This window comes from Taurulus bubalis (assembly GCF_910589615.1).
Source record: "Taurulus bubalis genome assembly, chromosome: 9".
NCBI lineage: Eukaryota > Metazoa > Chordata > Actinopteri > Perciformes > Cottidae > Taurulus > Taurulus bubalis.
The window spans coordinates 1,639,870-1,667,347 of NC_136597.1; the positions used below are offsets into that span (position 1 = coordinate 1,639,870).

General features: G+C 42.2%; 1 protein-coding gene across 1 annotated transcript; it reads right to left on the bottom strand.

Moving 5' to 3' along the window:
• Positions 1-965: 965 nt before the first annotated feature.
• On the bottom strand, positions 966-24,887 carry ppp6r3 (protein phosphatase 6, regulatory subunit 3; the record flags this gene model as incomplete). The annotated part of the gene is made up of 23 exons (XM_079223865.1): positions 966-2,475; positions 2,928-2,999; positions 4,686-4,793; positions 7,417-7,612; positions 8,524-8,621; positions 8,721-8,934; positions 9,757-9,872; positions 11,228-11,358; positions 11,859-11,913; positions 14,718-14,815; positions 15,216-15,302; positions 16,247-16,332; positions 16,437-16,552; positions 16,905-16,969; positions 17,641-17,790; positions 18,578-18,730; positions 19,384-19,510; positions 20,192-20,305; positions 20,599-20,711; positions 21,884-21,949; positions 22,700-22,837; positions 22,979-23,165; positions 24,661-24,887. 23 exons carry the CDS (start codon positions 24,885-24,887, stop codon positions 2,424-2,426), a joined length of 2,769 nt encoding a protein of 922 aa, XP_079079991.1. The 3' UTR covers positions 966-2,423.
• Positions 24,888-27,478: the final 2,591 nt, after the last annotated feature.

Below are 27,478 nucleotides of genomic sequence, written 5' to 3' on the forward strand. Positions count from 1 at the left end.
CATCATCGCGCCAACAGACCATTATTTATTTATTATGTTCAGGAAGTGATTTTAAAAAGGTGAGTTACATTTCTGCCGATGACAACCTTACATTTTAAACCTCGAGGCTCTAATTCTATAATAAATGATATCTGGCCTACATATCAAAGCAATATTATACTTAAATGATCTGATGTTCTCAGATCTGATCAAAGTTACACTTCTAAAGCCTTGATGGTTGTTTCTTACATTAATCTCCAGTAGCACTTATATTTTACTATTTTATAAGTATTATAGTAAAATATATAGCTTTGTCTTGATACAAAGAAAATACCTTATTACTGGTTCATACACATAGTATTTAAACTAACAATGAGAATACAAAGCATACAGTAAACCTTAAATGACTCAAATGAATGAGACAATAGTTTGATTAAAAGAATAAACATTTATATAGATGCCTGCTTATATTTTGAGTCTTTCTTTTAAAAGCATATTCATTATTCCAAACTCAGCGTGAATGAACGACATGAACACATGAATATAACACATTTACATGACTTTTACTAAACTTTGGGATTTTATTTTTAAGGACTTTTCCAGGCCTGGAAATAACCATTTTAAATCTCCTTGAGCGTATGAACCCTGGTATTAATACATCTATCTAGAACTAAAGTTACTAATGCTGTATTTATTGTTTTGGATCAACGAACCTGAACCATCGTTCAAACTGCTCAAAGAGAAGTCACTGACCTGCAGGTCTCTGGAGGCTGAAGGGAGTTGAAGCGGTGACGACTTCCCGAAGCGTCTTCAAGCTCATCTGGTTTCAGGAACAGGCCTGATGGTCACGTCTGATGCAGGTTCCACATTCAACACCAACTCACATGCCGGTGCGTCTGCAATGAGCTTCCTATACAGTCCTGTAAAGAGTCTACAACCCTCCGTTAGGCCAAAGAAACCACCGGCAAAGACCACTTAGCTTCAGAAATTAAGATGAAATTTAATTAATAAATCTGACAAAAAGTGTTGAACAATCATCCGTAAATAGCTCCTCCCCCTTCCAATGCTGGTACAGAAAACTCAGTTACATTTTTATTTTTGGATCCAAACCCCAACCAGTGAGTCATTTGTTGCCCAGATGAAGAAGAAGAAAGGGTCACATGTGGCAGAAGGGAAGTGAGTCCATGAGAAGGATGAGGTGGGAGGCCGTTTAAAACCATTAAACCATTAAACCAGTAAACCATAAGCCATAAGCCATAAGCCCAGCTGCGGGGACGGAGCTGCAGCACAGATCTGCTGCCGATCAAGAGCAGCCGGTGGGACTCTGATGTGTCGTCGCCTCTTGAAGGCGGACGAAGAACACAAACATGAAGCCGGCACCAGAGACTCTCAGGGTTCAGACCCCAGCGTCTCTGGAGCGTTTCAACAACCATCACGGAAACAAGAGTTCCCTCGTCGGTCTACCGGACTGACTTGACCGTCGAGCTTCTCTTCTGCCATCGGCGTCTTGGAGAGGCAGAGAATAAAACACCTGAGGCTGGCCCTTGATCAGCAGCACAGCCGTTCCAATGGCGCGTCTCCAGGTAGAAGTCTTTAACTGAACTACCACGCTCTCTAAACTGCCTCACGTCACCACCGTGCGTCTTCATGTGTGCGATAGAGATTTAAAGGGAAGACCTTCAAGTCATAAGCACTTCAGAAAAAAGAGAAGCGTATTGGGCTGAAGGAGAGGACTGTGTTTCTGGAGAAGAAGAAGAGGCTGTGGTGACGTCATACTGGATCTCTCATGTCGGCTTACATGAGTCTTACTTCCATAATAAATAAAAAAGTATACCCCCCCCCCCCAAAAAAAGAGAAAAAGGTGTGTCCTATCTTACTCAATGCAGGAGAATACAAGAGAAAAACATTTACAAATAATACCTGCAGCGAACATGAGTGTCCTTTTTAAAATGTTTCAATTGGGTGGCTCAGACTGACCAATGGGTGGCGCGCGTTTGAAGTATAGCAACGGTTGTGTTAATGCCGGATGACGGCTCCAGCCAGGATTCCTGGTTCTTGGTAATTCATCTTATGTTTCTGTATACATTTTTCTTTTTATAAAATATTTTATTCATACAATCATTTCTTTAACTATAGCAACATTTACTATTTAATTTTGAGTGGCAAGAGATCGGTCGCACATCACCTCATCAGAACAATAGTATATAAACAAATGCAGAAGAAAAGGTATTCTGTATCCATCCGAGCGAGTGTCTCTTTGCGTTTAGTTCGTCCCGTGTCTGTACACCTGTCTTGTCCGTGGGTCGGTGATGAGCCAATAGGAGTATTGCTGGTCCTGGTGGGGGCGTGTGATTGGTGCGGCTCTGAGCGCCGGCCGCCTCCGGCTGGCCAGCAGGAGGCGCTGCGTGGCAGAACGGTGGACGTCAGCTGGCGGCGGGAGAACCTCACGCCGGCCCGTTCACAGCCGGCTCTGAGGACACGGCGCTCTGGTCCAGTCTGGAGGGAAGAGGGAAGAGGAAGAATGGTGACGCTGCAGCATGAGTAGTAGTGATGGCCAGAGAACTATGGAAACCCGTCTGCTCAGTGCGTCTGGGTAGGTGCAGGTCGGTTCCGGAGGGTCCAGCTCGTTAAAATAAAAGAGGCTTTTGCCAACATTAGCCTAACGAGGAATACTGTGACGGGTACGATGTCCGATCTTTCAGCAGATTTGGAGCCAAAAGAAGCATAAAGTAAAGTCATATGTCGCATTTTCAGTTGTAATCGGAAAATATGCCGTCAGTAAGGTACACTAGGTAAACATAGAGAAATATTGTTGTTATGCTATGATTTCACTGGCCCACTTGAGAACACGGGCAGCATGCGACCCCTTCACTGAAAGGAGTTTGACCCCCGGCTCTGGAGGCTGGACCCCTGAAGCCTCCTCTCAGCGGCATCGCAGACGGACTTACTTGGCCTCCTCGACGGGTGACATTTCCTCCAGAGGCCCGTTGGGAAGCTCAACACTGGGCTGACACTTCTCACTGCTCACACACACACACACACACACACACACACACACACACACACACACACACACACACACACAGACACAGACACAGACAGACACGAGGGAGAGGCAAAGGTTCAGCATCACATGACCGACATCAAATGGATTGTGTAGAAATGTGTCTGTTCCTGATCTGAATGGGACATTAAATCCACTGGATCTATAGAACGGGAGCATATGCCTGAGGTTACATCATCATGTGAAATGGACGACTGCTGCAGGTTTGTTTTTGTGGACAAAGCCTTATGGAGCTTGGACTCTTATAATCAAGTCACCAACTGAATCTGCATTTATATGACGCGTTAAAAAGATCAAGTAAAGAAAAACATTGTAAAAAGCTCAATAAACTTAATTTTATTCATGAACCTTTCTACCACATTGCACCTCACAACCCTTTGGTCCTGATTCAACATTTACAGTCGAGTTCCCATGTTGTGATTTATTAAATATAATGTTCAATCCCATTTTTTAATTCATCAATTGAATATAAAGGACTGAAAAATGTAATTATACAGAGTAATGAAGGGTTGTGATTCTGCATTAAGATGGTGATGAAGGGATGAATTTCACGGCTTGTTGCTCTCAATGAAGTTACAGCTTTGAGGAACATAAACCGACTGAGACACAACCAACGCTTTAAGAGATCATGGGACTGAACGTGTCTGAATGAGGTGTGTTTAGGAGAGTGTGTGTGTGTGTGAATGAGGTGTGTTTAGGAGAGTGTGTGTGTGTGAATGAGGTGTGTTTAGGAGAGTGTGTGTGTGTGTGTGTGCCTGAATGAGGTGTGTTTAGGAGAGTGTGTGTGTCTGTGTGTCTGAATGAGGTGTGTTTAGGAGAGTGTGTGTGTGTGTGTGTCTGAATGAGGTGTGTTTAGGAGAGTGTGTGTGTGTGTGTGTGTGTGTCTGAATGAGGTGTGTTTAGGAGAGTGTGTGTGTGTCTGAATGAGGTGTGTTTAGGAGAGTGTGTGTTGCGTCTGAATGAGGTGTGTTTAGGAGAGTGTGTGTGTGTGTGTCTGAATGAGGTGTGTTTAGGAGAGTGTGTGTGTGTCTGAATGAGGTGTGTTTAGGAGAGTGTGTGTTGCGTCTGAATGAGGTGTGTTTAGGAGAGTGTGTGTGTGTGTCTGAATGAGGTGTGTTTAGGAGAGTGTGTGTGTGTGTCTGAATGAGGTGTGTTTAGGAGAGTGTGTGTGTCTGAATGAGGTGTGTATAGGAGAGTGTGTGTTGCGTCTGAATGAGGTGTGTTTAGGAGAGTGTGTGTGTGTGTGTGTGTCTGAATGAGGTGTGTTTAGGAGAGTGTGTGTGTGTGTGTGTCTGAATGAGGTGTGTTTAGGAGAGTGTGTGTGTGTGTGTGTGTCTGAATGAGGTGTGTTTAGGAGAGTGTGTGTGTGTGTGTGTGTGTCTGAATGAGGTGTGTTTAGGAGAGTGTGTGTGTGTGTGTGTGTCTGAATGAGGTGTGTTTAGGAGAGTGTGTGTGTGTGTGTGTGTCTGAATGAGGTGTGTTTAGGAGAGTGTGTGTGTGTGTGTGTGTGTCTGAATGAGGTGTGTTTAGGAGAGTGTGTGTGTGTGTGTGTGTGTCTGAATGAGGTGTGTTTAGGAGAGTGTGTGTGTGTGTGTGTGTGTCTGAATGAGGTGTGTTTAGGAGAGTGTGTGTTGCGTCTGACCCGGTTTTGGGACAGCAGGCTGCGGCTGAGCTGGTGACGCCTGTTCTCTCCGAATCCCCACACTCCACTACTGAGTATTTCTCTGAAGAGTCACTCTTCTCCTCATCGCTGCAACACACAGGGGGAACACACACACACACACACACACACACACACACACACACCAGTATCACTCGATGAGACCCCACAGAGACACAGAACACGTGGCGCATGCTGAAGGACAGTAAAACAAAGGATGAGGTGGTGGCGTGGAGCAGGATGAGGAGAAGCTTCTAAATGTACAGCAAATGGAGAACGTCACGGTTTAGATGCTGTTGGTTCTGTGGTCAGAGCCCGGTAGCAGGCGGGTTACCAACTGATTTGACCCAAATTGCCAGCCGTCAGTCTTGCTTTGTCTCAGAGAACCACCAATAATCTTGATGAGGCCTCAAAGCAAAACGCCCACAAACATCAAATGACTAAGAGCTGAGACGACGCAGCTGTGATGCTCCGAGAACCGTAAGGGCCCAAATATGAAGAGCCTCTGTTATCGCTACCATATCACCTGCACCAGTGTCTTAATGTAGTCCTACTGACATGCTTCTTCTAGGCTGCTTCATTTACCAACAGGGACGTGAAACTACCTGCTCAAAAGCTTTGTTCTGAATAAGAAATAAACCTTTCATAAGAGGTTATTGAAATGATGATACATGGGTTCTTAGAAGAGTTGCAATGTTTACAGCATTTCCCTATGAACATCCACTTTTGTGATTAAAGGAATGAGTCGATTATTATTATTATTATAAATGACAGCGGAAAGGAGGAGGTTTTTTTATCATTATTCATATTAACTGTTATGCTGTCAGGTCAAAACTTACCATTATCGCTTAAATTAATGGTGTGTGTGTGTGTGTGTGTGTGTGCAAAATTTAAACCAGCTGCGTCTGCTTGCAAAATGTGTTCATGTGGCAATAAAACATGATATATAATCAAAATGGTGGAGTCGTTCTGCAGCAAACTAACTCTCACTTCCACTTCATGTCCTTTAAAATAATAATTTGATGTTTAATCCGTTCAGAATAAACTAATAAACTGGCTTGAGCACCTTTGGTAGAAACACATGCAGAATGGAGATAATGAAATAAAACAAACAAGGAGCTGAAACCAAAGATCAAAATCGGGAAAAGAAAAGTTGGTGGTTGACGTGACAACAAGACTACATCACGGCTGCAGGCTGATCTCTGATTGGCTGTACATACCGATAAGATTTCAAAACTCTGAAGAAGACCACACCCACAACGCACAGCAAGAGAGAGAGGAGGGGAAGCTCAGGTCGTCAGTAGTTACTCAGACACACAGACAGAATAATGCATCAACAAGCAGACGGGACGACAACCGACTGGAAACCAAAGAGAGACTAAAGTTAGGAGAGGAAGTAGTGGAGAGACTAAAGGGAGCGAGAGGAATTAGTGGAGAGACTAAAGTTAGGAGAGGAAGTAGTGGAGAGACTAAAGTTAGGAGAGGAAGTAGTGGAGAGACTAAAGGGAGCGAGAGAACGAGTGAGACGCCAGAATGAGGCTATAGTGTCATCACTACAGTACTAAATAAACAGGGTTCACACATTCTGAACAATGATTCATGACTTTAAACCAAATGTCATGACAAACATTTAGTGAAGTCTGGGTGTAAACAGTAAAAAGTGAGTAAATGTAGTATTTAAACTAACAATGAGAATACAAAGCATACAGTAAACCTTAAATGACACAAATGAATGAGACAATAGTTTGATTACAAGAATAAACATTTATATAGATGCCTGTATGTATGCCTGCTTATATTCTGAGTCTTTCTTTTAAAAGCATATTAATTATTTCAAACTAAATGAACACATGAATATAACACATTTACATGACTTTTACTAAACTTTGGGGATTTTATGTTTTTCAAGGACTTTTCCAGGCCTGGAAATAACCATTTATAAACTCCATGACTGTTCCAGGTTTTCCATGAGCGTAAGAACTCTGAATAAAGTCGTAATAAAGTAGTAGTTTATTTTCCTGTGTAGCAACAACTTCAGCCAAAGCTCACTTAAGGTGGACTGACCAGTTGGGCTCATTTTAGTAACAAAGATAGCGAGGAAAAACGAACTGAAACCTCATAGCATGAGAGATGCGTTTCAGTTTTAAAGTGTTCCTACAGTAACACAGAAGTGTTAGAAAGGTTTCAGATTTTTAAATTACAAAGAGTTTAAACCTGACTTTCCTGTGGGCAAAATGCCATCTCAGTCTGTGACACGCCGTCTGATAAAATATAAGAATAGACGTCTCCTTATGCATTTGAAACCTAGAAACTGGCCTTGAGTGCCCGATGCATTCGAATGAGAGAGAACAAAGCAAGATGGAGGTATTCGGGTGGAAACTGTGCTGAGAAGAAATGTGTGTTTTTAGATGTAAGTCCCTCTGCTGCCACTAGGGTGGTTTTGTCCACAAGAACAAACTAAATACTTGCAGCAAACGCACAGCAATGGTGAAACGCAGGTAAACTATTTTAAGAAACTCTCCTAATAGAAGCGTTTGAATGGCCTGGTGTTAACCATCACAGCGCCCATGAACAGACGGGGACTAATGACCCCGTAGCGTAGGAGAATGCAGTGATCTCCTCTGTGTTTGTGAACCCCAGGACGATAACGCCTGCATTACATGTGATTTAGCGCAGAGCCTGTCGCGTGTTCCGAGTGGTGCGGTTGGCGAACCTCTTGAAGACGGCGGTCTCGGTCTTGGCGTCCACGGTGAGGCTGACCGTCTCCTTCATGGAGCCGTTGATGACCGTCTCCGTGATGCTGCGCTGCTCACAGGACGCCGTTTCCTCCTCCGCTTTGGGTCTCCCACAGTCCTTAGCTGAGGTGGAGGAGGGAGAAGCCACACTGGGACCCAGCCAGCCGTCACAATCTGGGGGCGACAAGATCTTAACGCTTAAAATACTCATCAGCGACCTGGAAAGTGATTCTCAACCGGTTCCTCTCATCCATACATCTGCACTGACTGCATTAATCTACTCAACACTTCTGTGTGAACGCAGCTTCCCTCCAGACTGAGACTCGTCAGGAGGAAACGCCCCCAGTTCTCCCAGTATGACTTCCTCCAGACTCATACTGCAGGTCTGTTACTCCTCAGGTTGAAGTGATGCTGCTTCATGTGTTTCAGTATTCAGCTACTGATAATGTAATCAGAAGAAAAGTTAACGTTGTACACTTGAATCTTTTTTTAATTACACGTTGTGTAATTTATTTAGAGTTTGTGGTAAAAGCGCCTCAAGTCACAGAATGTATGACCAACGCTGCACTACGGAAATAATCCAGTGAGCACTCAGCTACAGCTACATCATTTAGTCTTTTTGAAACTGCTTCTCAGTAGTTTGACTTTTTTATTTCATGTTTGTGCATAAAAGCTGTTGAGTCTGTTTAAAAAAGGCTGAAGTTACTGAACAGTTATGCGTGTTGTATTATTACATATATTATGTATTACCTCGTGTCCTGAAGATGCACTTCTTGTTTTTTTAAACGACTATAAAAAGGGAACTAGCATACTGTGATATCCTGTACTATCTCAGGTTCAAACGGCACCATCTTTTCATTAAATACATTTGAGAAATTGAACATTTTCCTTGATTTGGGTCGTGGCTCATTCAGGGGTGATGGTGAGTCAGCAGCCAGACCAGTTGAACCAGTGATCCAGCTAATGTCAAACGTCATCACAGTGTGTGCAGGTTTACCTCAGTGGGACAACAGGACAGAGTTCAGGTCATGTGCATGTGCAGAAGGCTCACTGTCAATGTGAACATGTGTTGCCACACCACTCACCTTCAGGCTGCATGGGTGCATTGACCCCCAGGGGGTCCATCGTCTCCATGCTGGTTTCCATTGCAACAGGAGAGTTGCACCGCAGAGGGTCTTTGGGCCTGAAAAGATTCATATTTACATTTAAGAAACACTCGGCTTTCTTTGACGATGAAAGATAAATCAAATCAATTCTTCTTTACACACACACGACGTCCTACCTGACGGGGGTGAAGTTGGAGAAATCCGCCCAGCCGGTTTCGGCCTTGGAGGCGGCAGGAGGCGTGGAGGCGGTCCACGAGGCGTCGGGCAGGTCTTCTGGAGAGGAGGGGCAGGGGGAGGCGGGGGCGGCGGGGGCGACGGGGCTCGACGCCGGAGCCGTGGACGTCCCCGTGTCCATGGGCACGTCGTCGAAGTTGGCCGTCCACACGGGCCCTAAAAGATAAAAATGATTATAAAAACACCAACATGAAAATCTGTCAGAAGAAGTATTAAAGTATGGCGTTGAACGCACCACCGCTCCTCAGGGTTCATAACATTCTGACCAGTGGATCCATGACTTTAACCCAAATGTCCATGACAAACATTTAGTGAAGTCTGGGTGTAAACAGTAAAAAGTGAGTAAATGTAGTATTTAAACTAACAATAGAATACAAAGCATACAGTAAACCTTAAATGACACAAATGAATGAGACAATAGTTTGATTAAAAGAATAAACATTTATATAGAAGCCTGTATGTATGCCTGCTTATATTTTGAGTCTTTCTTTTAAAAGCATATTCATTATTTCAAACTCAGCGTAAATGAACGACATGAACACATGAATATAACACATTTACATGACTTTTACTACACTTTAAGTTTTATTTTTTTCAAGGACTTTTCCAGACCTGGAAATAACCATTTTAAACTTCCATGACTGTTCCAGGTTTTCCATGAGCGTAAGAACCCTGTAACTAATACATCTAGTCGAGAACTAATGTTTCTAATGCTGTATTGTTTTCCATGAACTTTTGAAGCCTGACTCCTAATCACACGGACAGAAAACAGTAATTTCATGAACCACATCGTCAGCACTGTAAATAAACCCAATCATAGTTCTTACATAAGCCCTTAATAGAATTAAAAGTGAACAATCTTAAGTGGAATAACTCGTATTTGAGTCCTAAACCTCCGGTCAAAGTTTTCCTTACTTGGGTTCACTTGATATAGGCATGTCCTTCTGGTTGATATGTAGGAGTCTTGGGTACACCAACCTGTGTCGACTTCCATCCGGTCATCGGTGCTGGGGTTGGACGCTTCAAACGGATCTCTCTTGGCGTCCTCCTCCTCCGAGTCCGTGCTTTCCTCGCTGTCTGTGCTGCCCGAACTCCTGAGACACGCACACGCACACGCACACACACGACTTCTAGTCATTTCTAACACACATTATTACTACCGACTGCACTGGGAGCGCAGAGTGATATGCAGAGGAAAGACCTACGCCACACAGATTGGCTGTTGAGGCCAAGAATATTTTAATGTCATATCGTAAACAGAAAGTTGATCAATTATTATTACTCAGTTAAATATTCTACATGGAGCTTTCACTTGCATAGATTTTGGCCGCCCCTGTGGACCAAAGGGTAGCGTTTCCATTTATGAAAAAAACTACATGCTACTACACAAAAATAGACAACCTCCTTGCCAATGGTCTTGTCTACTTATGCAAGTCATAAAGAGGCATCAGTTTTACATTGAGACCCATTCATAACCATTTAAAAGTTCTTTAACTTAGAAATAAGTTGGTTTTTAAAACATCAACATTGAGCGAAGAGGAAATGTTCATGTCCCTATTTAAGTGAAATTTCACAAACATGACCATTCAAACCATTTTGGTATTTTATAGAGAAAAACGACGACAGATAAAACAATCATGTATTCTTCAGCTCTAGTTCTTCCACTAGAATATCAAACTATATGCTACACACATTTCTGAACCACACAAATACACCGTGTGCTGAAGTGCACCAACTTGACTATTTTACACCAAAATGACCTTGGAGATTCTTAAAGGTTGAGATGAATCCTGTGTGTTTACCGTAAAAGTCGGGTTACAAGCCGCTACTACCTTCGGTCAGTGTCCCCGTTAGCTCCCCACCGTAGCCAGCTAGCGCTCCTGCTAGCTCTCCGTTAGCTCCCTGACAACCACCGAAGGTAGCGCGACCAGCCCGGACTCGACACCCGACTTGGGCAGAGGGGACGCGAGCAGTAGCAGCAACAGCGCTAGCTAGCAAGCAGCAGCGCTAGCTAGCTACAGCGGGGACACCCATCGGAGGTAGGAGCGGCTTGTAACCCGACTTTTACGGTAGTTGCCCATATGATTTAAAAGCGTAGGAGGATAATGAGGCCTTCCAGGTTTTAAACTCCATTGAAGTTTATTCGGTATGACATCAAGTAGAGGACCATTTTGAGTTTCAGCACCCTTTTCCTGTTCCGATGGGAGACCCTCAAAAGGACAGAGGATGTTGTTTGCTGTACAGATTGTAAATCCTTCTGAGGTAGATTTGTGATGTTGGGCTATAAAAATCAATTTAATTGAAAAGTAAGAACATTGGCAGGTCTACACTACTTCAAAGGACTGTTAAAACCTGGTTTTGAGGCGACGGTAAGTGCTCAGGCGAGGCAATGCATTATTTTCAGAGGGTCCTCTCAATGCATAGAAACAAAAGGTCCGTGTTCACTGACCTGGGGCGTCTCTGTGCCTCCGGTGCGAAGGTGACATCCTTTTCATCCCAGATATCCTCCTCGTCTGAACCGGCGTCTTCAAACTGCTGGATTTTCTCCTTACAGCGCGCCTCAAACAAAGCTATATTTGCCTGGGGAAACACACACACACACACACACACACACACACACACACACACACACACACACACACACACACACACACACACACACACACACACACACACACACACACACTTAGACAAACTATTCTTACATCTACAGCACATCCACATACAAACTAGGGCTGGATCCTACAGAACAAGTCACTCCAGACGAGAAGCAGACATTAACAAGTATCCTAGCACAACAGCAGGCCTCAAACTGAAATAACTTACAGCATATCTATGTCTGCCGGAACATATTTAAAAAGGACGGCACATTATTTGATCAAATTGCGCGATGCTTTTGGTTCAAATGACGGCTATAGCAACGTCCTCTGTCACTTTGTGGCATCTGCTTCTAAATGAACGTTAACAGTGATTTCAGCAAATGACAAAATAACACATTTTTATTTGTTCTATGATCATTTTACTCTCCTCTCATTGAATGATTATTGTATGAATTCAAGATTAATAATCAAAGTACTTACACTTTCATTTGTATTCAGTGAAAAATTGATGTCTGATATTCTATCAAAGGGAATACTGCAACGTTAAAGAGAACAGAGTTTAGTCAAGTTAGGGTCGTTAGGCATCCACAGGTATGAGAGCACACAGGCGCATGATCAATACTGGAGGAGGACTAAGACTAGCTCACCCTGAGCCGGGCTCATGTGACTGAGACGTGATGAGGAAACAGGGTTTGTGTTGTAAACTAAAGCTGAGAATCCTACAAATACTTTCAACATTGCTTAATGGATGGAAAGGTTTCCCCAAAACATGTATATGTAGTATTTGAAATAGTATATCAAACATTTGGGAGAATTATTTGCCATTTTACTTTAGTGCCAGATAAGAATAATATCAGCTCGAGGGTTAGCCTAGCTTAGCACAAAGACAGGAAGAGAGGGAAACGGCTCACACAGAGATACACACTGAGGCTGGATGCAGAGACTCAACATTGTTTTCATTATCAGTTAATCTGCTGGTATCAACATGCAGCCGAGGGCCAGAACCCGTCAACTATAATGAGTTTGATGCTCCCGATCTAGATAGAAGTATAACTGTTTTGTCCCCAAGGAGGAAATTTGTTTTCACAGAGAGTGCATTCGATGTTACATAAATATATTGGTTCAGAATAAATAGTGTGTTATTGTGATTAGCAAGCTTAGGACCTTTCCCACAGTCGAGACAAATACAATAAAACGCTCATCCTGTTCATTATTTTGAGACAAAACCGTCCCGTCATGCTGCGTTGTGTGTAATGAAAGTGTGATGCGCTTGTATCAGGGATCCTCCACTAATCATTCTTAGCAGGGCCGTTATGTGTACATGAAGTCTTTAATCGAGGGACGCTTCCTTAACGGTCATGATCAGAAACAGTTGGGACGGGCTCGGGTCGAGCCTCCATGTCACCAGATACTGGTGCAACCTCCTCTGCCTCCAGAGAGAATGCCTCCTCAGCTGGGGTTTCTAACTGGACGATGACCAGGATTCACTTTTATGTTACTGGACTGTGGGAAACTGCAACGTCTCACAGTGAAAACCTGTTATTATGGGTTAAAGAGCAGTTACTGGTTGGAACCATTTCTTTCTGAACATGGTGAGAAGGTTGATTGTTTCACTTTTGACAGTTTCCCCATGCTTCTAGTTTTTGTGCTGAGCCGATCCCACCCGGGGTTTGTGTGTAAGTGCTGCTCATCAGACTCCTGGTGCTGCTTATTAAAAGCAAACATTTGGATTGAAAGGTTCAGAGATTCGAAACAGCTGGAGTAGCTTCAACCTTCCAGTGGGAAACGGGTGAATGAGACTGCGATAAAGTAATAAACAGAAGCACTAAAGACCAGTTAGAGGATGAGGAAACTGGAAGTCCAATCAGGTCAAACCAGCTACACACTGGAACGGCTCATTTTTACTTAAGAAAAGTAAAACGGTACATTTATGCCCCTTTACGTTCACGTAATCCCACTTTACCTTCCGACGTGTGCATTGATGATGAGTGGAAAGTACCTGACCTGGACAGTGTGTTTTTAAAGCACAGCACATGATGCAGTGAACTAGTCAGATACGTTCCAGACATCTCGACTGCACAGACCAGCAGACCTCAACTAGAACGGGAGCATCATCAGGTACACCAACGCAACGGTTCTGTAGATCGTCACCATTACATGAGCGAGTATCACGTAGAACTGAGATATTACAAGACAGCAAGAAATGTTGCTGGTTCATTCACCCAGTTCTACCTTTTATTACTAAATATTAGTAACGTAAAAGTCGGGTTACACGCCGCTACTACCTTCGGTCAGTGTACCCGTTAGCTCCCCGCTGTAGCCAGCTAGCGCTCCTGCTCCGCTAGTTCCCCACTAACTTCCGCTAGCTCTCCGCTAGCTCCCTGACAACCACCGAAGGTAGCGGGATCAGCCCCGGCTCTACACCCGACTCGGGCAGAGGGGACACAGCCAGTAGCAGTGGGGAGCTAGCAGCAGTGCTAGCAGCAGCACTAGCAGCAGCGCTAGCACTGACCGGCGGCTTGTAACCCGACTTTTACGGTAGTAATTATTATTGAGTCAAAGTCTTTTAGTAGGATAAAACCTCCAGGCTTCCCATCTTTAGAGATGTATACGTAGATCGTAATCTATTGGAGAGTTAACGTATGAGAGTGAAACCCTTTTGTAAAACAACAAAAATAGATCCAAGAATAAGGAATTGATGCTGCTGAACGTTTGTATTGGTGTACCGCTCGTTTCCCACAGTCTCCTTTGCTAAGTCCTATTGCTGAACCCAACATGTAAAGAGAAAAAGGCTCCACTTCAAACCACAAACTGTTTAAAGTTAAGCAGACATTGAAACGATTGATCCGCTAACAGCCCACAACCATTTCACAGATTATACCCAAACCAGCTCTAGGGAGTAAAGAAAGGGACAGCACACGACCACACGGACGCTGGTATTATGATTCTACTCTTGAAGCCATGTTTTGTATTCATTATAGCTGCCATATCAAAAAGGAAATAAGGTGATCTTGGAGGTAATTTTAATGCCTTTTACTTGGGCAACAGCTGTTATTGATCTTTTTCTGTAGCAAACTGGGAATATAATAATCTGATTAATTATAACTTTAGATATGTGTACATTATGCTGCATTCAGAGTTTAATGTCAAGAAAGCTTGGAATAGCAATCTATAGTCTAACAATGGGGCAGACCAAAAAAAAAGAGCACAATTTGATATGCAAATGATGCCATTATTGAAGGAAAACATGTTTCTCTGCCGTGTTGAAGTGCCCTGTCCCTCCAGTGTTACACAGCAACATGTAGGCAGCAGGTCCCGTCATGCAGGATGAGTACTCACTCCACAACATCGTCCTGATCAGCAAACTCTTCGTCATTGAAGCCGAACTGCTCAATAAAATTGGACGTCATTTGTTGCATCTGATAATCAGAAAAGGCCTGGCAAAACCCAGGACCAACGATAATGATATAGTCTTGGCGCTACACAAAGCTGGTCATTACTTGCAGTACACAAAACAGCAAATACATTTACGGAGTTGGAAACACACAAAATGTGTAACGTGTAGGCTAGACAGGTTAATAGCTAAAAAAAGCACAAACATGCATTTACAGTCAAACGCCAAAATGCTTCTACATTAGTTTAAGAAAAATATCAGACAATTGTATTTGTTTTAAAGTAACTGTAAAGTTCCCTCAACGACACTGGAGGTTAGGTTAATTAATTCAAAACATGTTCAAGAGATGTTCCTGTAGTCAGTTTAAGACGGTCACAGAAAGACTAATCAGCTGGGCCTACTGTGTGCGCGTGTGTGTGTGTGTGTGTGTGTGCAGGTCTTACTTGTTGTAGAGAGGAGTCCTGGTGAAAGCCACTGTCTTTAAAGTCCACCTCATCATCACTGGAAGAATGGATGTGGTGTGTATTCACCTACAGACAAAGAAACCTCTTCACTGTGTGTATTCCACACTGAACATTGTGTCATCATGTCACTTTGGATATTTCTTTGAGATGATCTTTACTCAGAACACTGGATCTGGGAAGAAAACAGTACTTTAGAGTAGGTATGGGCAAACTACGGCCCGTCGAATATTGGTACAAAATTGTCCAAATTAGAGTAAAGACCGCTTTCATTTTGCCGTTTTGCTGCAATACCCGGCGTTTCAGTTGATCCCACTCCCCAATACGAACAATCTGATGGCCCGTATTTAAAATAGTAGTTGTTAAAGTTGTGAAATGAACCAGCAGCTGAATCCAGAGTTATGTTCCTCGGCATAATGAATGCGCTTTCAGACCCACGAGACTGAGCCGCCCTGTCATGTGACACATCGGGTTCTGCCTCCAGCTTCCTGCTAGCTGTAATAATGGAGATGTTGGCAGTAATGCATCACTTTTATCGTCTTATAATACACCCATGTGCTGTAAAGCCTGTGCCGTGAATGTATGCATGCATTCCAGTCATGAGTCGCCAAGATTCTTGGCATTTTGCCAAAAGCCGATCTCCGCGAGATCTGATTTTGTGTGTCTCGAAAGAAACAGATCTTAGCTCAACATTGAGCATGAATTGAGAGTGACCGTATCAAGCCCGCAACCCCGTTTTAAAAGGATTTGCAGAGGAAAGCAGCTCATTGCAGCCACTAATAAAACTTGACGACTCACACATATCTGCACTCGTTCTATTTTGTTTTACATGTTATTGTCTGTCAAATGTTAAAACTCATTGTGGCCCCTGAGTCTCAGTTTCATTTCAAATCCAATGTGCTGGACTACAGAGACGACACTATAATGGCACACTGTCTAAATAACAGCACCTCCATGCACCGTGAAATACATATGAAAGCTAACGTCAGGGTTGCGTCCATGTGGTTACTCACCAGGTCAACTGTGTTTCTCTTGTTTGTGTCAGACAGCTGCCCAGAAATAAAGGCCTCCCATTTATCTCGGTCCTCTGCTGGGAGCTCTGTGTCACACACACACAGAAACAATCCATCTTTATACACTCAGACTGAAAGTCAGAGATGAAGCTGAAGAACAGATGAGGTGCCTACAGAAGAGAGTTCTTACCAGAGATGAGCTGTTGTATCTGTGGTCCGTTTGGGCCTTTGTCACAGTTATGAACTATAGAGTTGGCTATTCTGGTGAGGTGGCCCATATAGCCTCGTCGGCGACCACCTTCTGCCCTAAAACACACAAACACATCAATACAGTCATGAGGACATTGCATTAGGAGTTATTACCGACCACCAAACCAAAGCATCGCTCCTAACTGTTCTGAATCATGACCAGCAGCGATGCTAGAGGGGAACAGGACTTATGGTTTGTTGTTTGGAGTGGAAACCCCGTCTGCAGAGGCTCGCTCTGCGGTCGCATTCTTTTAAAAAGGTTTCCGTTTGTCTTGTCTTTTGTACTGAATAAGAAGCATGGTGTGATTCTTGTATGTTCGTAGTCCTGTGGGATTTCCAGCTGTGACTCTAATGTTTAGCAAATTGACAGTGACATCTTGAGACATTTGCAGCAGAGCAGAATACTCACTGTTCCTTCTCGTTGGAGCTCCAGGCCTCCACGATTCTCTGTATAAACTGGCACTTTTGAAACAGCTGGTGGAAGAAAATATGACAACAGTAAACACAAGCAATTCAGCAACACAGACACAATAAATACATTACTGAGTTTACATTGAATGTATATTTTTGTAGGTATATATAAAGACAGCTTTAGCTTGCTATGGCAGGGTTCAGACACATTCTGACCAGTGGGATCATGACTTTAAACCAAATGTCATGACAAACATTTAGTGAAGTCTGGGTGTAAACAGTAAAAAGTGAGTAAATGTAGTATTTAAACTAACAATAGAACACAAAGCATACAGTAAACCTTAAATGACTCAAATGAATGAGACAATAGTTTGATTAAAAGAATAAACATTTATATAGATGCCTGCTTATATTTTGAGTCTTTCTTTTAAAAGCATATTCATTATTTCAAACTCAGCGTAAATGAACGTCATGAACACATGAATGTAACACATTTACATGAACACATGAATGTAACACATTTACATGACTTTTACAACACTTTTGGGACTTTTTCTTTCAAGGACTTTTCCAGGCCTGAAAATAACCATTTTACTTTTCCAGGTTTACCATGACCCTAAGAACCCTGTTTAGCCCTCGAGGTGAGCGCTTGTGCAGAACCTCAATAGTTACGCCACATGAGGAGAGATTTAGAACTGATTCTAAGATCTTTTTCTCTCATTATTCCATCTTACATGTTTGATGAGGATGCTCTCCCGGGCATTTTCCTGCTCCGCGTCTGGCTGGATGTCAGCGGGGGCAGGCGGCATGGCCAGAATCATGGCCGTACAGATCTCCACTTGAATGTGGAGGAAGTTGTTCCAGATGTATTTGAAATACATATCCTGTGGAGCAAAACAAAAGCGCGACATTATGATGACGTTATTATGCGATGGTCTCTTTTCTTTCTTTGCTTCAGTTAACAATGTACATTTGTGTACATTGTGGTCACAGTTCACAGCCTTGTTAACCAACCACCGAACGCAAGCTGGGTTTAACATCATGACCTGAACCGCTTTCCAACGTAAACCAAAAGCCATCAAAGCTGAACATGACAAGTGGAACTCGCTACGCAAAACCACAATGAGCACAGCAGGTGAAAGTCCAACCAGGAAACTGATGTGAAAGATCACCTGGATGGAGGTTCAAAGACATCCTGCTCACTTTTGGTTTTCCAGCTAGATCACATCTACATCTCGCTGTGGTAAAGACGTTTGTCAGTAATGAAGGCAGCGAATCCAACAATTCAACAGAGGTGACAGTAGAAATGGTGGCCAAGATTAACAGTCATTTTTTAACTGCAGATAACTGAATTATCAAAATTCAAATCCAGGATTAAATCGGTTTAACACATTTTAATCCTTTCAAATCTCCCATCGAATCTCATGAGGTGGATAAAACAAACAAAACGTCTGAAGGCAAAACCTATTGCATTACCGTCTCATCTCCTCAGGGACTAAACAAAGACTTTACCATGATACCTTTTATGCTGCATTTGCTTACTTTATACAATTTATTCAACTAAATTGTTCACTTTAGTGTTGAATAATGGTGAAGTTGTCCATTTGTTTCAGCCCGTTTATTAATACTATCGTACCTTGTATCTGAAAAAAACAAAAACATATTACTCACTAGTATGATGCCCAGTGTGTTGAGGTTAATGAGTTCTGTGTTGATGCTGTGCGTGTTGCTCTGCAGCAGACTGGCCACCAATCGGACCACGTTGAGCCGGGTGTTTCCCACAGGAGGGTCCAGCACGCCCCACGTCGTCTTCATCACGTTGGCCTGTTGGAGGAGAATAAACTCATCAATCAATCCACAGCTGACTGATCACTAAATACTTGTCATATGTGGTAGAAGACTGTCACATACTCAAAGAACAGACGTATTCTAACGCAACTGAAAACAGTTGATAAGGATGAAATAGTCCCATGCAGACCGCAACATGTGTGACTTCAGTCTATAAACAGGGTTCAGACACATTCTGACCAGTGGGTCCATGACTTTAACCAAATGTCATGACAAACATTTAGTGAAGTCTGGGTGTAAACAGTAAAAAGTGAGTAAATGTAGTATTTAAACTAACAATGAGAATACAAAGCATACAGTAAACCTTAAATGACTCAAATGAATGAGACAATAGTTTGATTAAAATAAACATTTATATAGATGCCTGTATGTATGCCTGCTTATATTTTGAGTCTTTCTTTTAAAAGCATATTCATTATTTCAAACTCAGAGTAAATGAACGTCATGAACACATGAATATAACACATTTACATGACTTTTACTAAACTTTGGGGATTTTATTGTTTTCAAGGACTTTTCCAGGTCTGGACATAACCATTTATAAACTCCATGACTGTTCCAGGTTTTCCATGACCGTAAGGACCCTGCACAAGACATTTAGTTTTTCTTACATAGTTAGTGTTTTTTACCTTTGGGGGTTCCAGGAGCAGCTGGTGAAAGTCTTTGAGTCGAGGTCTCACAGCCTCCAGGATGCTGTGGTTGACGGAGAATGACGGGTGGGACATCCCAGGCGGACACTCCATATGACCCTCAAACCTACAAGGTCAAAGTCAGAACCTGGTGAACTAGCTCTCTAAGCACAACATGGTAGAGCCAAGTCTTTGGGACGGTGCCTGAAGTTAGACAGGGGAACCTTTAGGAACCTTAAATTGAAGCATATAGCTTATACTCCTAAACCGCCATGAAAGTAGCGGTAACATTTAAAGTAATCCTGATTGTGGGTTGACATGAAAGGTAGATTGTAGTTAACTTAAATAGTTTTTCTTGTGTACTCATTGTTAACACACTTTCTTTGTGATATCTGCCACATTTCAGGTGCAATCACGGAGCATTACCTCCAAGCAAAGCAGTTTGGGTAATCTGGATAAACTGGTTAACGACCCGTTTGGTCATGTGACCGCTCACGTTCCTGTCAGACTCTCGTCATTGCTGTGTTCACAGCTCTCATTGCTTTTGAGAGTAGTTATCTGTGAAAATGAAACCATGCCAATACCATATTGTATACAGTGTAATGATGTATTAAACCAAAAAGATCTTGACAAGTTACTGTCAAATATGTGACGTCACAACTAATGCACGTACAAAAAACATAACTTTAACTCAATTACAGTCATTCTTACGTTGTGGTTTTCCTTATTTCACATACTCATCATCTATAAATCTATATATATCCATTTCAAATCACGACATCAAGAGTGTAGAGGCCACGGGACGTACGCTGGTCTCCTCGTCTCAAACAACGTGAGGAGGATCTGGATGACACTGACGATTGCAGATTCATTCTTCTCCTTCTCGAAGATATTGAACAGCAGCTGCTCCACCGTCTCCTGCCTGCGGAGGACAGACATGAAGATGAAGGGAAAGCGGCCTTCAAAGTCACTGGCCAGGTTTGTAGCGCAGAGTCTGTTTGCAATAGCAACTAGGCCAAAACAACAACGGCCATTGTTGGAATAACTGTACGGTCACAGAGTACAAAACTAACTGAACAAAAAGAAAAACTGGTGAGCAGACAACTGATCTACAAGGAAATCACTAGAGCAACTAGAAGCTCATATTTCATAAAGTGAATAAACACAACCGTTACAGTGCTGAATGGGAGTTCCTGTATATAAATGCATGCATACTTTTCAAGTGTGGACAGAAGTGGGTCTGGATCTGAGGAGCCCTGGACCTGGAACATCTGGTCCCGACTCAGTCTGATGATCTCGCACAGCGACTGGGAGGCGTTGGAGTGTCTCTGAAAATAAATACATAAACCATACATCTGTGATTTCATCCAATCACAATCCTAATATTCCTGAACCAACTTAAAGTAAACTAAATAGGGCTGGTATCAGGGTATCAGACACCAACATGTCGATGCTTCATGGTAAATACGTTATAGCAGAGAAAAGACTACATACTCTCAGAGACAACAAGGTGTTTAAACATGGACAGATTCTGTGCATTTGTGTTTTTAGACTGGAGAAAATTCAGTTAAAAACAGATCTGTGGTGCCGTTTTGCCCTCATCCTCCATCAGCAACCAGCTGTTTTGTCTTTTGAGTGCCGATTGGAAAAGTGGTTCATGTGGATTTCAAAAAGTAACTGATGAATATTTAAAGAAACTTTGAGTGGTATAGAATTTAGGGTATCGGTATTCAATGTTTTAGAAACGACACCCAGCCCGTCACAAGAACCCATACTTGTGCCGCGTCAACGGCAACATTTTGAAAACGTGTCTGTACCGTTTTCTACGGTACTGCAGGTACAGAGGATCAAGACCAACGGTGTGCCGTCGTCCCAGGGACCAGACACATTTTTGGGGATAATGCTCCGACAGTGTTGAACTCTGCAGCGCTAGTTAACGTTAGCTGATAGCAGCCGACGTACAGAAGTTACATTATGATGCAGTCCAGCTCTATTCAGTAAACTGAGGGTTGGGCAAAGGTACATTATGATGTGTTCAAAGACAATATGTAAAATGTTGGGTTTGCTGAGAAATTTGAGGCAGATCATCAGGGATTATAAATAAATAAATCAGTATGAAAAGTAATGCATGTTGAAGACCATGGGATTTATTGTTTTGTTTTTGACTGGCGTCAAATTGAAGATCAGGAATACTGCATTTCTTATATAGTGGTTTCCCTAGTACACATTAGTATTTAATGCAGATAAAAAATGTCTAATACAGTCAAATGGACTCCATCTGCAAGGCTCAATAGCTTTATGATTATTTGTAATGTGGGTGAACTGATCCTGAAATGTAAAAGGTGGACAGGCAAATTCTCTAAAAAACTATATCTATAAAGCTAAATTTCCACTTGGGAACAGTCAAATATACCATGAATGCAAACCGAACAAAACCTTCCTGGTTCAAGAGCCCACAGGCAGCTTGAATATCCTGGTGACCAAAGTGTGTGAAACTCACATCCTCATCTTGAGAAGGCTGAACCATATCCACCAGCCTCTGGATCACCTTCTCTTCGTTCAGCCACTGGAAGAGAGCAGACGGTCAGACCGCACAACAAGAGAAACACCTCAAAGTGATGTTTATCAATTCATTATCCCCTCCATGGAGCAAGAGTGAAGAGTCTGTGTTTAGGACAACATTTACAAAACAGTAGAAGTTCATTCTGAAGTGTATTTTCTGGCTTATGTGGACTAAATATAAATACAATTAAATAATAAATCCACATGTTGAGTCTCCAGTAGCTTCATAAAAGGACAATTCATCCTAATTAATCTTAGGCAAGTACCCAACAAGACAATAATCAAACAAATGCATATTGTAAACTTGCGTGCATGCAAACCGTGTTCCTTCTACCGTGATGCTAGCCTTGCAAAACCTGCCTAAATAATGCAACCTCGGCTTTTACAATAAGACTTTATTCTCGACAACATCTACTGACAGCTGCAGGAACTAGGTTAGTAGATATATTTCTTCTTTAAAAGGTATGATGAAATACTTAATATTTCTTTACTTTAGAATACTTTATACTTTAGAAAAACACTGTCAACGTTTTCTCAATGTTTTCCAGTTTGAAACACCTGTTGGACTTGTCCAAAGAAACGCTTCATGTTGATGCATCAGTGGAGAACTGCAGCATGAACGCTCTTTGGTACACAATACAAATGACACCCGTTGACTGAACTCTGCCAGATCACAATGTGTGTTGCGATGGTCCAAGTCAAGCTGTGAGAAGTGAACATCTGGGATGTGAGAAAGCGTTGTGTTGCTACCCACGTTGAGAACGTCCTGTCGGAGCTGCTGTGGCTCGATGCAGGTGAGCATTCTGAGCAGCAGGTCCATGATGGCGGATGTCCCAATGTGTTTGATCATCAAGTCTACGAAGTCCTCCCGCTTTCGCAGAAACTCCACTATCTAGAAACACAGCAGTACAAAGGATCAACTGCATTGTACCTTCAGGTGTCCATGTCCTGCTAGGACCGAAAAGACTTTAGAGCATGTGACTTGATTACATTTTGGGATTGTTTCTGGAATGATCATATCCTGATAACGTACCTGTTCGGGCTTGCGTCCGATGAGAATGGACAGGACCTTGGAGAAGAAGCTGGCCAGGAGCGGGTTGAGAGGCGGCTCGTTCTGCAGGAAGCCGTACAGTTTTATCAGCAGGTTTTCATCTTCTCCCAGTCTGTCGTTGATCTGGCCCACATCGGATGTCAGCAGCTCACACGATATGTTGGGATACCTGGAAGAGAACAAAAGGCTCATTAAGATTGTTCCAATACCGCAGTGCAATGTATACAGTAGCCACCACCATTTACAGAGAGGCTTCCTCTGACTACTGGAACAAACTGCTGCTAGATGCCAAGAAATAATCACTTTCATGTCAAGATACTTTGATGATCTGATGAACTGTAGAAATGAAGGCTACCAAAGGTTTCAGTTTTTTTATATATATATATATATATATATATATATCTCAATAACTCCTATGTACTTCAACATACACTCCTTTATTACCCTTCGCATTCTGATTTTGTGGAATTTATTGTTAATTCCTGATGGTCCGCTTCAAGTTTCTTGCCAAAACTCAATTATACAAGTCTACATTTGGGCACATCATGATAACGTTATGATTAACATTTTCAAAATACTCACATTTACTGAATAGATCTTGAATGCATCCTAATGTAACGCAAAGCAACGTCTGTACTTTAGCCATTAGCTCTGTTATTTAGCTAAGCAGGTTAACAGCTAACGTGACAACACATTTGTTGTTCATAATCTAGAATTATCTGGGAATTTTCTATCGTCACCCGGGACGGAGTAAGCCTCAAGCGCTGAACTCCTGTTCCTACAATACTGGAGACAAACGAGTACAGACTTGTTTTCAGAACTTTGTTCCAAAGCATTGGTTCTTGTGACATCTGTAGTTCTGAGCATTACTCACAAGCACTGGGTGCTAGTAGAATCAATATTAAAAGGCATAGGATGAACAGTTCTTCTCATATTAAAACCATGCCAAAAACAAAGTTACACAGTTTAGCATGAGCTAAGAAGATGAGAGGAAGCAGGGCCTGAAGTCAAAGGAAGTAAACCAGATGAAACTTGCTGTTTGTTCCATCGCAGTTGTGTTGAAAAAGCAAACTGTCTATTTTGGAGAAGGTTGTTCAGGTGTTTTTAAAATCTCCTTTCCCACCTCTGCCTGTCTCTTTGGATCCATACAAACAGTCGCATTAAGGTAAATACAAACAAGAACACAGCGACTTGTATTATTGTCTCCTGGTGTGTTAAAATGATGTCAAACAATGTTGTCTTTTGAACTATTAGTGTAATTTTGCGCAATTTTCATGACCCTCTAAAAGCAGTTTTTGTCAACACATCTGGGAGCTGTGTGAAGGGCTTTGTGGTTCACAGATGTGATGAAGCGCAAACAGAAATGTCTGAAAAGGGCCACAAACTAAGGGATTTTAGTTCCTTGTTTAGTTCCTGTGGCCACTTACTTCCTAATTCACTCAAAACAAAGCCAAAGGCAACAGGAGTTTTGCAGTGCAGGCTAAAATGACCACAATTTAAAGATTTGCACAATTGCAAGATACACTATCCTCCTGTTTTAGTTGTAAAATAATGTCTGAAATACAGTAGAAAGACTTAGACAGGTGTGAAGTTGTAAACCTATCTTGAAAGGAAACTAAACCAGTCCTTAGTTTGGATTTATCCGTTGCTCCGTGTTGTCTTACTTGTATTTAACCTTCTCCTCAACATCAGCGCTGGGCTCCTGCGTGATGTAGGTGACCAGGTCCTCCATGCACTGTGGCCTCAGCAGGAAGTCTACCAGCTTGTGGTTCTGGGCCTTGCACTCCTGCAGGACGTCGTCCTCGTCCATCACCTCCGTCAGAGTCACATCCTCCTTCTCCAGCAGCGTGTCAATGTGGGATGTGGTGTGGAGGTCAAATTTCCAAAACATGTTGGCTCTAAAAAAAAAAAATATATATATATATATATATATATATATATATATATGTACACATTTTCTTTTTAATATGTGGAAACATCACCAACAACAACCTTCCATCAGAGCTGATCAGAATATAATAATGCATGACAGTTGTCTGCTAGCCCTTTCCTCAGCCTACCTGCGAGTATGTTAGAGTCCAAACAGCGGAGCTCAGGTTAAAAACAGGTGTGTTCTAGTCTTTGGGAGTTGTGGCCCATTCCAGGCTAGCCGGATGGACAGACAGGGAGGCAGACAGCGGCGATGGACAGACGGACAAACCACACATACAGCAGATTAACAGCACACACCTGTGAGGAGACACAAAGATGGGGGGCATGTTAAAGAGAAAATAAAATAATCCTTTAGTCCCGCAGGGGGGGAATTGCAGGATTACAGAAGCAGACAGGCAAAGTGCACACAAGAGACAGTTAAATAAAATTAAAAACATAAATAAACAGTAAATAATCAACAATAGCAGTATTATGGATATTATGGCAATTCTTATCATAAAAAGGCACAAATAATTCACATGCACCTGTACTAGCAGTTAAAAAACACAACAAACAATTCATGGGTACTTAAATAGGGGTACTGGGAAGCATGAGAATCCTCTAAAGGCCACGCTCACACCGATTTCAATACTGCACGAAAATATGCAGCTCTCATGTTTAAATAGAACCTGTGTGTTGACACAGCAGAGGTAAATGGACTTTTGTGTGCATATTACACACATACATATACATACATTTGTCTAATCTTCTGACCACTCAAAGCACTGCACACTACGCGTCATTTGAGGTTCAGTATCTTAAAGGGTCCAATGTCCACCAACCATGGGCTCACACAATCCTATGGGAAACACAGGCGTTCAAACTGTATTCAGTAAAAATGATAATGTTGTGTTTGTTTCCACTAGTGCATACAATGTCCAGCTGGGTGAAAACAGTTGCCAGCTAAGAACCTGGGCCAAGGGAAACACATTTTAAATGGGTGATCTTAGGGTTCTACCGCAGGTCATTTTAGGCCACAAACACTTTATTTCCTGCATTCTGGTAATTCTATATGTCCCACTTTATGGTGGATATGTCATATATAGAACAGGTAAACACAAAATTCACAGGCCCGGTGAAACAACAAAAAATATCTCACATGCCTTGATGCTAATGCTTTTTTCATATTACTTCTCTGTAATATTATAAAAGAATGAAGTTGCCTGTATCCTTTCACAACAGATCCAAATGGGCTTTCCTCATGGGTAGGATATGAAATGTTATTCTTATTATTAATATAATACATTATGTCAACCAATACGTAATACAGGAAACCAATAAAGTTTCTTTCAAAAATAGCAATATAACAATCATTTCTGGCCTCACGCAGCAACACAAGTCACAATTAACCTTGGTCAGACAACACTAAACACAGATTCCTTAACTAGAGAGTGAGGAGTTAAATTAATTCCAGTTAACAGTGCTAGATTGATCAATGAGAAACCAGCGGGCTTCTTGGCCATGTATGCTTAACCGGGTTTCTTTGGGGATGTTTTAAAGGAGTACATGTTCACGACACAGGGTAGGGTTGACTGTGGAAAAAAGAGAGACTATACATAGCTTTTTACAAAATTATTGCAATCCTACCTCTGGTTACAACTGAAACTGAGATCTACTGTCTAATTCAGACACATTCACTCTACAAGGAAAACGTATAATACAACTACTGGACCTTTCACCTTTGACACCAGCCCAAATGCACCAACAAATAAATACATTTAAAAAACGACCAAGTCTGCAGCATGCTAAATCAAATAGCCCAGCTTTAGTTTGTAAATTGGGTGAGGAGAAGAGGAAAATGAGATTACTGGCAAGCTGCAGGTACACATGTTTTATAACCAGGTTATTACCATGCGTATGACCCTATTCTCAGATTTAAACAGATTTCCACCAGTAACTCGTTCTCTAACATGTGAACACAGTGAATTGCTGTGTACAGGACACACATGAAGGGAAAGCGTGCACTGGTGCATAAACCACATTCCTACGTATTATATGGAGAAGACTACAGCAAACATAAACACAACTGATGCTAGCCACTGAACTCAAAACTAATGCACAGACTACAATGCTGTTAGTCATGATCATACCAATTACGTTGGTGTTGTTGGTCGATATGAAATACCTTAGAAAGAGCTGTGCACCACTGGCAAATGTAATACATCCGTAACTGAAGAAAGTCTCACGGTTCTCAATCAAGGAGTAAAATGCATCCCTTTACCATTCTTCTCTGAATACAACCAAATGGCAGTGGAACATAAACCAAAGGTCAAAAGCAATAAAATCCTCCTAGCAACCCGTGCAGAATACAGCTATAGCTCAGTGTGTTGTGGGATGCACAGTCACGAGACCAAACCAAGTCGATGTAAGCATTAACTCGCTGCTGACAGTTCAGACACATCTGACTGTCACGTTTCCAACAAATGTAGAGTTAGTTGCCCAAATTAGACAACACAGTTTCCCTTATACATCAACAGAGCTGCACTAGCAATACACATACTTGTCGGGTTC